Below are 12,069 nucleotides of genomic sequence, written 5' to 3' on the forward strand. Positions count from 1 at the left end.
ACAGAGGCGACACCAGCTGTGCGGAGGACCGGTGCACAGCCCGCGCCGCCACCGCCGCCGCGCCGCTGGTCCCGCCGTGCAGTCTGTCGGACGAGCTCAGCCGTCCCGACGACGGCGGAGCGGGTGGAGTGTGCTGGATATTCTGAGAGATACCGGACGTTCCAACCATCTGAGCTGCCCGGCGGCGCAGTGGGATGGGTGGTGGACGTGGAAGGCTGTCCCTTGAAGCCAAGGAAACAGTGAACAAGACTCTGGTTTAGATATCGAGGCATTGTGCCCTCGCGCGGAAGGAACTCCGTGATGTTGTAACACCGCGGGGAAAGACCTCGTGATTTCTCGCTGGGCTTCGGTCGGTGTTTGCGGTGAGACGGCGGACGGTGCGGTGGTTGCGGCCGGCGCCGTCCGTCCCTCCGTCCGTCCGTCGGCCGGTCGCACATCCGTCGACCGTGGCCTCTGACCGGCAGTCAGGGTCACCCGGCGGGGACGGGCAGGGGTGCCGGCTCCTCCCTCCAGCAGTCCGGGATGAGCGTCGCGACCTAAGCCGGAAATGACGGAGACCCGGAGATGGCCGGAGGTGCCAGGTGATCGGGTGCCTCGTAGGTGGAGGCTGGAATTGACCGCGGACTCATATCTCTACTGGCGCTAATGTAAGTGGTGCGGTGGCGTCAGGGTGCAACGTAATGGTTGTGGATTACGTAAGCCGATATGATTTAATGTCGGCTCTTTGCATCCTTGGCATTGCTGACATTTATTCGTGCTGTTCTTTCGCAATCCAGATGGAAACATGCGCGTCTCAGTGACGTAAAGCCTGTTTGTTCAATTCCAGCGCAGCTTTATTTCGCTGGATGACTGACAATTTTAGCGGCGATCTTTTCGGTCTGGTGGGCGGCTCTGGGCCGGTACAGTCGAGTGACGTGGTCTGTCAGTGGCCAGGCGGGCACGAACGCACGGACTTGGTCCGGCCAAAACTAACAGTAGTTCAGTCGGCCGGACCGTCAAAGGTCGCAGTGACCCTAACGCGACGGTCGGCTTGGGACGGTGTCACTAGCAGTGCCGCCCCTGGTCTCAGACGGCGCCGAGGGACAGTCCCGGACGGACAGTTCTAGCTTCTGTTGGTGGCGTCTGCCAGCTAGAGCCCAACGCTCCGTGTTTCATGAAACGATGCTGCAGCTTTAGTTGGGATCAATAGTCGCTGGCTGGGTCATATGAACTGCCAAAGAACGATGCTGCCTTTACGTACAAGCGTGGGGCTCTGCTTAATAAGAATGAAGTTGCAGCTGCAATAATGCTATTCATCCATGGGGTACTAATATTTCTCAATTTCTGCGTTTGCAAATGCCAAGGAGTCGTTGGCTATGGCTGTGGCGAAAATCGGTCGTGACTGTTTGATGTCGTCGTTGGCGGAAGCGTTAGCTCATTGTCTGTGTATGCGGGTGTTCGTGAACAACCGCCGCACGACCCAGCTGTATCACCGCTCGGAGGGTCGGGCTGGCAAACAAGGTGACATTACGGGCTGCCTTGCGTGAATTTTAAACACGTTAAAAATGGTGGTGCTTAACTTTGCACCTGACGGCCTATTTGGTGGGATGACTGTGGTGATTTTCGACCCAGCTAAGCTGCGAGCGCTTATTATTGCCGTGTGCGCTGTGCGATGACAAACGCGGGACTTGATCATCTCGAACACAAAGCGCTGTAACGCTGAATGTTTTTGTCACTTATTGCCACGACAGAGTAACCAATAGACTAAGCCGATCGGAAGGAAATGCCCGAACATATCAAACCTTCAGATCTCACTAGCTCCAATGTTTCAGTGTAAGACGGATGTGCCTGCCACTCTGGGTGGGGGCTCCTGCGACATTCTTGCTGTCTGTTGCTCGACAGCCGATAACATTTGTAACGTGATGTGGCTCCGATGTTCTTTGGTTACCGGTCATTGGGACGTGCATTTCCGGTAGGTGCTACGTGATCCGGGAAAAGACTAGCGTATGTTCCTCTTGCCGTGTCTGTGTTATGCTCACTAATCCGTTACTGCAACGTCCGCTCCAGCGTGTCGCCGCATGGTGTCGCCGCGTGTCCTCCCATTCCTGTGGATCTGTGACTGTGTTCTACTGTCCCTTCGACATTCTGTCCCGTGATCTGACTCCCGTCCGTTTTACTCTCTAGTGGTCCAACCCATTCACTCCGCCATGTGTGCAGTGGGTGACCTGGCTCCCTCCCTCTGCCGTTAACCCGCGCCCTGGTGGGGGGGGGGGCTATTTTTTGCCCCCCCCCCCCTCCAGACTTTTCGATATATCTCCAGAACCACTGCGCCGATCGTCACCAAACTTTCAGTACCCTCCCGGACATCAATTTTACACATTGTGACCAAAATTTTTTCCAAAGGCTATGATAGGTTGGCCGGAAATGACGTCAGAGTGACGTCATGTTCTGCCGTTTTCGACCCAAAAAAGGGTTTCGCGGGAAGAGCTGTCAGGCCTATAGCTTTGCAAATACAGAAAAATGATACAGACATAAAAGCTGTAGAATGGACAGAGCTACAAAACTGCTATCTCGGAATTTTGAAATTTTTGGATTTTGACCCCCAAAAATAAAAAAATAGATTTTTTGAATATAATAGCCAAAAAATCCAAAAAGTTTTTTGAATTTCGAAAAAACCGGAATATATGTGATAGTCCTTACCGCCTTCTATCTACATACCAAATTTGAGATCGATACCTCTTTTTTTGGCCAAGTTATAGCGAAAAAAACTGTTCAAAATTGATGACGTCAAATTTTCAAACTCGATTTTCAGCAATTCTAGACCTCGTAGCGCAAAACAAAGACCATCATTAGACTCCCCTTGACGAGCTGCATCGAATCAATACCCATTTTATGCAAAAATATCAACTTTGAAATTTGACCTTTTTTGACCTGACCTTGACCTGACCTCCACCAGAAAGTGACCTAAACCGTACCTGATGGTCTTATAACCAACACCATTGAGTTGGAAATGAAAAACTGGCCATAAAACATGCATCGCATAACCTTAGTAAAGTTGGGTTCATGTGGTGACCCTTGGTGACCTTTGGTGACCTGACCTGTGACCTGACCTGGTATGACCAGTGACCTCTAACAGCAACATATCTACTAGGCAACTGACGCCCTATCGCTGATTCCCGACAAAATGCGTTTTCCTCGGTGTTATAGCGCATTCCCTAGAAGACCCGTGAACGGTGAAACATTTCATCTTTGACCTGACCTGTGACGTCATCGGTGACCCCGAGGTCAATAAAATTTGGTTTCACTCGACAAATTTGACAGGCCTTTCGAACGCCGTTTGAATTTTTCGGATCCGTCCAGTAGTTTCGGAGATACGAGGGGGGGCAAAAAATAGCCCCCCCCCCCACCAGGTCGCGTTATAAACAGACCCCACCAGGGCGCGGGTTAATGGCCTGGCTCATCCCCTCCGCCCTGTGTGCACTGTGGGTGACCTGACCCTCTCTCTCTCTCTCTCTCCGCCCGCAGGCTGAATGAAGAGGCCTCGATGAACCACCGCGAGGGCGGCAGCGAGGCGGGCGGCGGCGCCGATCGGCCGGCCGCCGCCGCCGCCGGCTCGCCAGACACGGAGCGGCCCACGCTCAAAGTTCACCTGCCCAACAGCTTTCATATGGTCAAGTACTCAGAGAGCACAGATGTCAAGGTTAGTTGGGGCGGTGTGCGGAGGATGGGAGGCTCTGCTCTGAGGCGGGGGTTTGTCTGAGGAGCGGAATCAGCTGAGCGGTAGGGTTCGTTTCCGTCAGGAATTGAATGACATAATAGAGGCATGATGCTGAAGGTGTTTGTGCCTTGCCGACAGCATGTTTCTCATTTTACGCTCGCAGAGTCCGGGCACATTTTATTTTTCAGCCACCTTTTTTCCATTGGTAGTGGTGGTAGTAGTAAATAATTTTGATGAACTTATAAGTCTTCTGTCAGTTGTTTTCTTATGCCTAAGTTAAAAACGTTTTCTCGGACACATTTTATATGCGTAATCTGACCTGTCGTCCCTCCCTCTGCCTACAGTATGTGCTAGATTTGCTGGTGACCCGGCTGGCGCCGGAGCCGCGCGCCTACGAGGGCCTGTTCGCGCTCCGGATGGTCAACTCAGTAACCGGCGATGTGTGCTGGCTCCATCAGAACACGCCCATGTTCGAGGTAGGTCTGACGGTCTCCCTGGGTAAGGGGTAGGTTCTGAGGTGGCTGCTCGGTACGGTTATGCCGTCTGTGGGACTGACAGGCTGGGACTGTGAGACGAAAAAGATCGGGAGCCTCGCAGATACCTCATACGGGTTTCTGTGAGGTGATTGGTTTTCTCTAAAATCGCTGTTTCTGTCATGGCTCTGGCGTGGTTTTCCTCGTTTCGGCGATAGTTGGGCTCAACCAATCGTTGCATCAGTACGGTGTCGCAGGACGCCGATAGATATTGTTTGTGGCTCCGTTAGTTCCTCGTGGCTGCGCTTGTTTTGCGCCTCATGACAAGCTGTTTCGTCAGATAGTTTGTTTTTCCTGGCTACCCACTGTTTATTGCCAATGTCGGGATCTGATGTATCGGTGAAAACATTGAACCGACCAAATTAGTAAGATTCAATTACTCAATTGCGTGAATGACATTGAAGAAGCAACGTCACCGACAAATTCTGTCGTGTTGAATTAGGCTCTCCCTGGTGCTGGCTACCCCCAGTGTCGAAACTTGTTTACTCTCCTTCGTTCTTCTTCGATAACATTCCGTTTGTTTTTCAACGGCTTGTCTGCCGCTTCACCGGTAGACTGGCTATCAGAGCACGGTGTTTTCACTGCTTTCATCGCTCGTGCTCGCGCTGGCACCGATGAATGACCCGCACGAGCCGCCTGGTACCCACTGATCCAGTTACAGTGGCTGGTGTTGGGGCATTGCCAGACCCGGAGAGCGAGATATGTTCGGTCGACGGGGAGGGGGGGGGAGGGGGCTGCAACGGGAGGTTACCTGCCGTGGCTCAGATGCGGGGCTGGGCATGGGAAGGGCGTATGTATGCGGGCAAGTGGTGGATGGGTGACTGAAGTAAGGGAATGAGTAAGTGAGTGCTTGAAGCCTGGTTCCCACTGGGCCTGTCACCCGTCGAAACAGCCCCGTCACTGTCACCCGCCGTGTTTATACATTTATGACAAGTTTAATATTGTAGCGTGAGTGATCACTGTCACTAACATGTGCCCATCGACTCATGCTCAAGACGTCACTACTCTCACCTGATGACGTCACTCTGACATCACTACCTCTCCTCCTCTCAGGTACTGGAGAAGCAGGAGGGCGGCGCGGACCGGTGGCGGTTCGAACTGCGTGTCCGGTACCTGCCCACCGATCTGCACCAGCTGTATGACAAGGACAGAGTCACCTTCCACTTCTACTACGAACAGGTCAGCGAGATATGCGCTCTGTTGGCCCTTCACCCTCGGCTGGATGGAGAGGGGGCTTAAAGTTAGCCTGGTTTAGTGAGGGACCCTTGGCGGACGAAAACTTGACATTGCGAGTGTTGGCAAGAAATTATGGCTGTCAGCTGTCAGGGGCTTGATGTGATAAGGGCTCACCATTCGTCAACTAGTAGTTGAGTCTAACCCTTATTATTTTTTGTTGGAAGCGAATGGCCTCTCCGCTATCGGTGCATTCTCACTAGGGCTGGACGTATTCATTGTGTCATATCCCTCGGCCTTTCCAGTCCCTAACCCTGATTGTCCCTACCCTTTCCCCACTCCTGTGCTCTGACCGCCGTCTGTGCGTTTCTCACAGGTCCGGGACGACTACCTAAGCCAGGAGCAGTGTCCGGTCGACCAGGAGATGGCCGTCCAGCTGGCCTGTCTCGACATCCGGCGCTTCTTCAAGGACCTGCCGCCGAACGCGCTCGACAAACGCTCCAACATGGACTACCTCGAGGCCACGGTGGGCTGGGCCAAGTTCCTTCCCCGCGCCGTCATCACGGCCACCAAGGCCAAGGCGCTGCGGAAGGCCGTGCAGCACCAGTTCAAACGCTGCAGCCACATGAGCGAGCCCGAGTGCATGTTCAAGTACTTGGAGCTGCTGAAGACGGTGGTGCGCTTCGACCAGGAGCGCTTCACCTGCGCGCTGGGGGTAAGTGTGTCTAGTGGCAGGGGCGTATGGTGGTGCTTGGGCGAGAACTGTTGAATGTTGATGTCCAATTATGTATAAGTGCTTACTCTGCAGTTTTCAAGTTCTCTTTCCGTGCGGTAAATTCTCTATAGAAAATGCATCACTTATATCGCGGTCATGCGCGCGTGTTCAGCGAACATACAGGCTTTGTGGTATTTTTACTGGCATTAATATTTTTTTAATTGTTTGCTGACTGACATCTTGCGCCCTTATCCGCCTCGTTTTACATTTGCCGTTGGTGTGTGTTTCTCAGGCATGGTCGATACGTGTGCAGCTGATCATCGGTCCGGACTCTGGGATCTCATACACCACAGACAAGGAGGACTCGGTGGGTGCCGATTGAGATTGAGACTGAGACTGAGACTGAGACTGTTAGAGGAACGGGGCGGGCTGGATAGGCCGTACCATGGACATTGAGCACGGGACAGTGTTTTACATAAGCGTATCTGGTACCGCATTTGTTCAGAAGTCTCGTGTTTTTACTGCAGCTGCTGATTGTGTAATGTAGCGGGTATGATTTACAAGTTACAACCATCTGCAGGATCGCATAGCTGCATTATTTCAAATGGCTCGTTCGTTCGCCATTTATACGCTACTGATCTGTGCCTGTTCCACCGCCTGTTTTTCCTTACCTCGCTCTCCGACACCCACTGACCCACCCTGCTCTGTCCCTTCACCAGGCCACCCATCTGAGCAGTTTCGACCAGGTGCAGAGTATCCAGACACTACTCTCTCCGTGTGAGAACTCTGCTCGGCGGGCGGCCGTGCAGCTGCGGGTGGCGGGCCGGCCGGAGCCGCTCATCCTAACCTGCGGCTCGCTGAGGGAGGCAGACAACCTGGCCGACCTGGTGGACGGCTACTGCAGACTGGTCAACAACGCCTCCAGCAGCCTGTGGACCCGCAAAGGTGCGCCCACCGCCGACAGGACAGAGGGCGGGCGGGGAGCGGGAGAAAGGGGGGGATGGTGATGGTTTGCTGAGGTGCTGGGAGTGTTTTGGTTTGGGGTTTGTTGTTGCGTTTCAATGATCCCAGGAGGTTTGTCTGTGTGAATGTGGGGCGTAGGCTATGCTGTGTTCGGTTTGCTTTGACCTTCTCGGTGGAGGTCCGTGGAGTGACCTGTGACGCCTGAGCTATTGTCTGAAGCTCAGGACCGTCCCGCAGTCCAACAGTTAACCCTCCTCTGACTCTCCTCGTCTATGTCTCCCTCCCGCTCCCAACTAACTCTGCTCTCTGTTAGTGCTGCCTTGGAGACACGCGTGCCACTGCTGCCGGCCAGGTAGGTTGAGAACGGATAAAATCGCACCAATATTCTGCATCTATTACGGATTTATGACACTGATGCAGACTTTACCAACTTATCACACAGACGTCGTTCGGACTCAGTGTCATATTTTGTAGTTCGTGTGCTGCAACGTCATGGCCAATGTGATGCTCCGTCAACCGCGACGACACTACGTGTTGCTATAGCGCCAGCGCAGTGGTTTGATTGTATTAACTGGTGCTAGTTGCCGTGTCACCACAGTGTCCCTGCGGCCTCCTATAAAGCCGCGGCAGCTGTGCCGGCCCCTGATAGACTCGATAGCTGCCTTCCGGAGGGCTGCGGCAGCTGCGCCGCGGCCCGGGACGGGACGGAACGAATTAACACTGAGGGCTGTCAACTCCCACATGGAGTATCTCGACTGGTGTTCCTCTCGACTTTATGTCTATCAGTGCAGTGCCGAATGAGCGGTGGTGTTTTGTATGGTATCATGTGTTTGGAGTCTGAACTCATTTCCAACCCATGACTAACCTATCCTCGGCTCTCCTATCTTTTCTGTCTCAGTCTGCAGAGCCCTGTGACTGACCCCCGCCCCCCCCCCTTCCCCTTCCTACAGCGAGCCGCTCGCGGTCGGGGGAGCGGCGCTCGCCCTCTGCCCGGCGCTCCGGCCGCTCCGCCTTCTCGGACGACTACGCCGAGATTGTGGAGGACGAGGGGGACTACAGCACCCTGGCGGCCAGGGACTACGAGCTGCCGCGGGATTCGGTTCATCTGGTGGAGATTATCGGTCAGTGACGCAAACGGGAATAGTGGGTAGAGGGAGGGATGGAATGGGATGGAATGGGATGGGACGGACGGACGGACGGACGGAATATGGCAGAAGGGGACAGACGGTTACGGGACGGGGAGATGATGACATTAGCCGAGGAGACGATGGGGGACAGGGTAGTAGTCTGGTGTAAACGTCCCGTGTGAGCACGTTTTGATATGAATGGGGACTGAATTGTAACAGGGGATGATGCTGCCCGATAGCATCAAGAATAAAATGCCTGGCTAGCACGAGTTCAGTGCGTTGAGGGGAGCTTGGTTTCAATTTTTGGCTGTACGATGAACTAAAACTGACTTATTAGTGCACCTTCGTTGGGTAAACTGTTAGCACTGGCGGCCGACGGGTGTGGTCTGCCCGACACGGCGGCATTCTCCGTCAGGTATCCGTGAACTCTATGACGACCGGTGACCGCTGTAGGCACTGCCTCTCAGCACAGCGCTGGGAGCACAGCCGACTTATGATTCATACATACCGGCCGGCCGCCATGAATGATGCATGTGTTGCTCATTCGACTTACAGTGTGTTAGCATGGCCTTATGCGAGGCTGCCCAAGGCGACTCAAAGGTCGTGGAATAAATAGGTGCTTACATTACTGCCTTCTTCTGTGTGGTGTACCTGTGCCAACTGTGTACCATATCTGACTTCTGCAACGACAGAACACTAGCTGTGGAGCCAGTTTGGTGACGTAGGGGAGAGTGGGGTGGGTTGTATCAGTTTTTACTCCGAGACCCATAACCTCGTAACTATCCGTGATAAACTCATTATTTCCATACTATCTCCTTCCTTGATTCTTCTGCTTTTTGTGCAAAGTAACTTTTCCGCTACTTCTACCAGTTTTTCTTCTACGGTCTGCCGAATAGAACAATGTTTTTGATACAACTTGCCCCATGGCTTGGGTGAGTTGTATCACATGGTGGGGTAATTTGTATCACTATATCACGTTTCAGGGACTGTGCTTGCTACTGGTTTTGAACATAACAACAACATTAAATGGGGTTAATACAATGTATATGCTCAAAGGCTTCACTTTCATTAGACCAAACTTAGGTCAATCCGAATGAAACATCGAAACGAACGAAACATCATCAGACTAGACGCAAAAGTGGCCCGTTAAGAGCAAAGAAGCCAACACACTGTGCCGAAATGGAACGAGTATTGACTGGCTACCTACAAACGCGAGCCAGGGCTTAGCTTTCGCGATCAAAAGTAACATACCCATACATACATACATCCATACATGTTACAACATACCCCACCCGGCTCTGATACAACATGTACCTCGCCGCCATCTTGGAAAAACATCCTCGTGCTCAAAAACAGCGAACAGCTGGCTAAATCCATTTTCACTCAGGCAGCTTTAGAACCTACCCTCACCACCGCTACGGAGATCTTTCAAATTCGTGCACATCTAAATGCCCAAAACACACATTTTCTTGCAACTTATTTTTTAGAATGACATTTAAAAAACATTAAATCGGCTCTCACCTCGAGACGCGTCCACCCAGCCACACGACAGAACATGGAAAGATGGCGCCCGGAAAACCTCGTCGGCTGGTCGTGTCACGAGCGCCATCTATTGGATAAGTTTGGCACAATTCGCCCTGATACAACTTGGACATGATGCAACTCTCCCCGCTCTCCCCTACCGTCAGGTAAGTCCAGGCATCGGTAAAATCCTTTTTGAAAGGATTGCATTCCCAATCCACATTCCTAGTGCCGAAGTGGATTGCATTCCTACCCGCAATCCCCTTTTTTCACTTGGATTGTGATCAAATCCGCAATCCTTTTTTGCAATCCTGTTGTATTATTATGTGCACTAGTGGATCTGGGCCTGGATCTGGGGGAGGGAGGGGGCATAGGGCCGTGCCTCCATCCTCAAATCACCCATTTCTAGTACCTAGTCTTGCGAGTAATTCCTATATTTAATCCTATTAGTGGCAGGCTCCTGGCTACCCCTATTAGTGGCAGGGGGGGCTGTTTAAGACCCCCCTTGATTTCTCGAGATCTAACGGGCCGATTTTCAAAATTCAAACGGCATTCGATTTCGCTCAACGTGATCTACATTTCTAAAAGATAAAGATTAAAAAATGTCAATAGGGGGGTGGGGTAGAGGGGGGTAAAAACGGGCAAATTGCAGATACATTTTAGACTGTCTATCACGGCCAGGTTTCTGAACCAATCTTAACGCAACTTTTGCCGATCGATAGAGAATGAACCAGGAATTCACATGGATCCTAAAAATATGCATTTCCAAAAATCATAGGCGGATACAGATAATTGAGATTGGGGGTACACAAAAAGTATAGTAAATAAGGTTTTTGTTGGTACTGTTTCTAAAAAGGGTGGCAATGGTCTTGTTATGTTACAATTTTCTTATGAGAAAACGACTACAATTGTATTGGTCATGCATAGGCGGTGTCAGGGCACCTATGTTGGGAGGTAAAACATAACCCCCTTTTTGGACGCCTGGATCCGCCTATTATAGCAAAAACGTGTTAAAAGAGGATGCACAATAACTTTGTATATGTTATCACATGATATCTTTCATTCAATGTTCGTAAAACTGGTGTATACAGTTATAATACATCAGTATCGTGATCTTCGCCCCAAATGACTCGCTTCACGAATAGGACCACCCAATTCCCAGTGCTCTGGAGCCGCCCCTGGTAAAGGTATGAACTTTAAATTTTCAGGGAATGTGCCCAATGTAGTTTTAGGAAAAGCCAGAAAATTTCAGCATCGTAGCTTCAGCGGTTTCGGAGATATTCCCGAAAAACCTGAGGGGTGGATAAAAACAACCCCCCTGCCACTAATAGGGTTAAGGCACAGGTATTTTATGGGAAATATTTTTTGCCTCAAACACCCCCACATTTAAACCTCTACTCAACCAGTGTTTTATATTTTTAAAACTCGCCCTCAAATGCGTAATTTTGCCCTTCCTATGTAGTTCATCAGCGTATATTATTTTGAGCGTTTAAATTAAAAGCGTTTAAATCATTTCAAGTTTCGATGTAAAGCCCTTGATAGCAAAGTACATTAAGCCGATGAAGCCGATCTCATAATTTTCAATCGCAACAAACCATTTCAAAGCACTAATCAAACACAAACGGATTGGATTGCAAAAATTGGAAGTATAATGCAATCCAATCCGCAATCAAATCCTGTTTTTTGGAATGGATTTCAAATCCAGGTGCAATCCACCAAAAAGGAATGCAATCAGGATTTTGCAATCCTGCAATCACAATCCTACCGATGTCTGCAGGTAACACATGGTGTTATAGTCAGTGTACCGTATTACTATGCCGACAGGAGACGGTACGCTCTGTGGCTTACAGACCGTACCGGTACCGTCTCCGACGGTGAGGGCCAGTTCGTTAACGTGTACCCGGTACTGTGTACTGACCGTACCTCACTGTACCGACAGGCGAGGGCCAGTTCGGTGACGTGCACCGCGGCACCTATCGGTCTCCGTCCGGACAACTGACGCCCGTGGCCGTCAAAACGTGCAAAGCCGACAACGAGACCTCCATGGCGCACAAGTTCCTAGAGGAGGCCCGTGAGTAGCCGCGGAGAGGCGCCGGAGGTACGCCGCTAGAGGGAAAAGCTAGTGATTAAGGTTTTACTGTTTTCAAGTGTCTCTATCTGAGGAGGTCGATTTCGATGAATAGGCTCATTGTTAGTGAATGATTCGGTGTTCGATTGGACAGTTTAGGTATCGGCCTTATCTTCAGACACGCTTGTACGATTTGCGCCCTGTGTCCTTGTTCTTGAGCTAGCTATGTGTGGCTGGCCGATATCTTCAACGCGTCATGACTGGGCTTATCT

At 51.4% G+C, this 12,069-nt stretch overlaps 1 protein-coding gene across 3 annotated transcripts in view; it reads left to right on the forward strand.

Moving 5' to 3' along the window:
• LOC122391720 (focal adhesion kinase 1-like) overlaps positions 1–12,069 on the forward strand; it is a 41,065-nt gene that overhangs the window by 22,877 nt on the left and 6,119 nt on the right. For all 3 annotated transcript variants that reach the window (XM_043385916.1, XM_043385917.1, XM_043385915.1), the window contains 8 exons: positions 3,505–3,679; positions 4,042–4,173; positions 5,284–5,409; positions 5,780–6,118; positions 6,411–6,485; positions 6,838–7,063; positions 8,032–8,202; positions 11,669–11,800. In XM_043385916.1, coding sequence (XP_043241851.1) covers positions 3,524–3,679; positions 4,042–4,173; positions 5,284–5,409; positions 5,780–6,118; positions 6,411–6,485; positions 6,838–7,063; positions 8,032–8,202; positions 11,669–11,800 — 1,357 coding nt within the window. In that variant the 5' untranslated portion in view covers positions 3,505–3,523. The remainder of the gene's footprint in view (positions 1–3,504; positions 3,680–4,041; positions 4,174–5,283; positions 5,410–5,779; positions 6,119–6,410; positions 6,486–6,837; positions 7,064–8,031; positions 8,203–11,668; positions 11,801–12,069) is intronic.

The sequence above is a fragment of the Amphibalanus amphitrite genome, unplaced genomic scaffold, assembly GCF_019059575.1.
Source record: "Amphibalanus amphitrite isolate SeventyFive unplaced genomic scaffold, NRLGWU_Aamphi_draft 000451F_arrow, whole genome shotgun sequence".
In the NCBI taxonomy this organism is placed as follows: domain Eukaryota; kingdom Metazoa; phylum Arthropoda; class Thecostraca; order Balanomorpha; family Balanidae; genus Amphibalanus; species Amphibalanus amphitrite.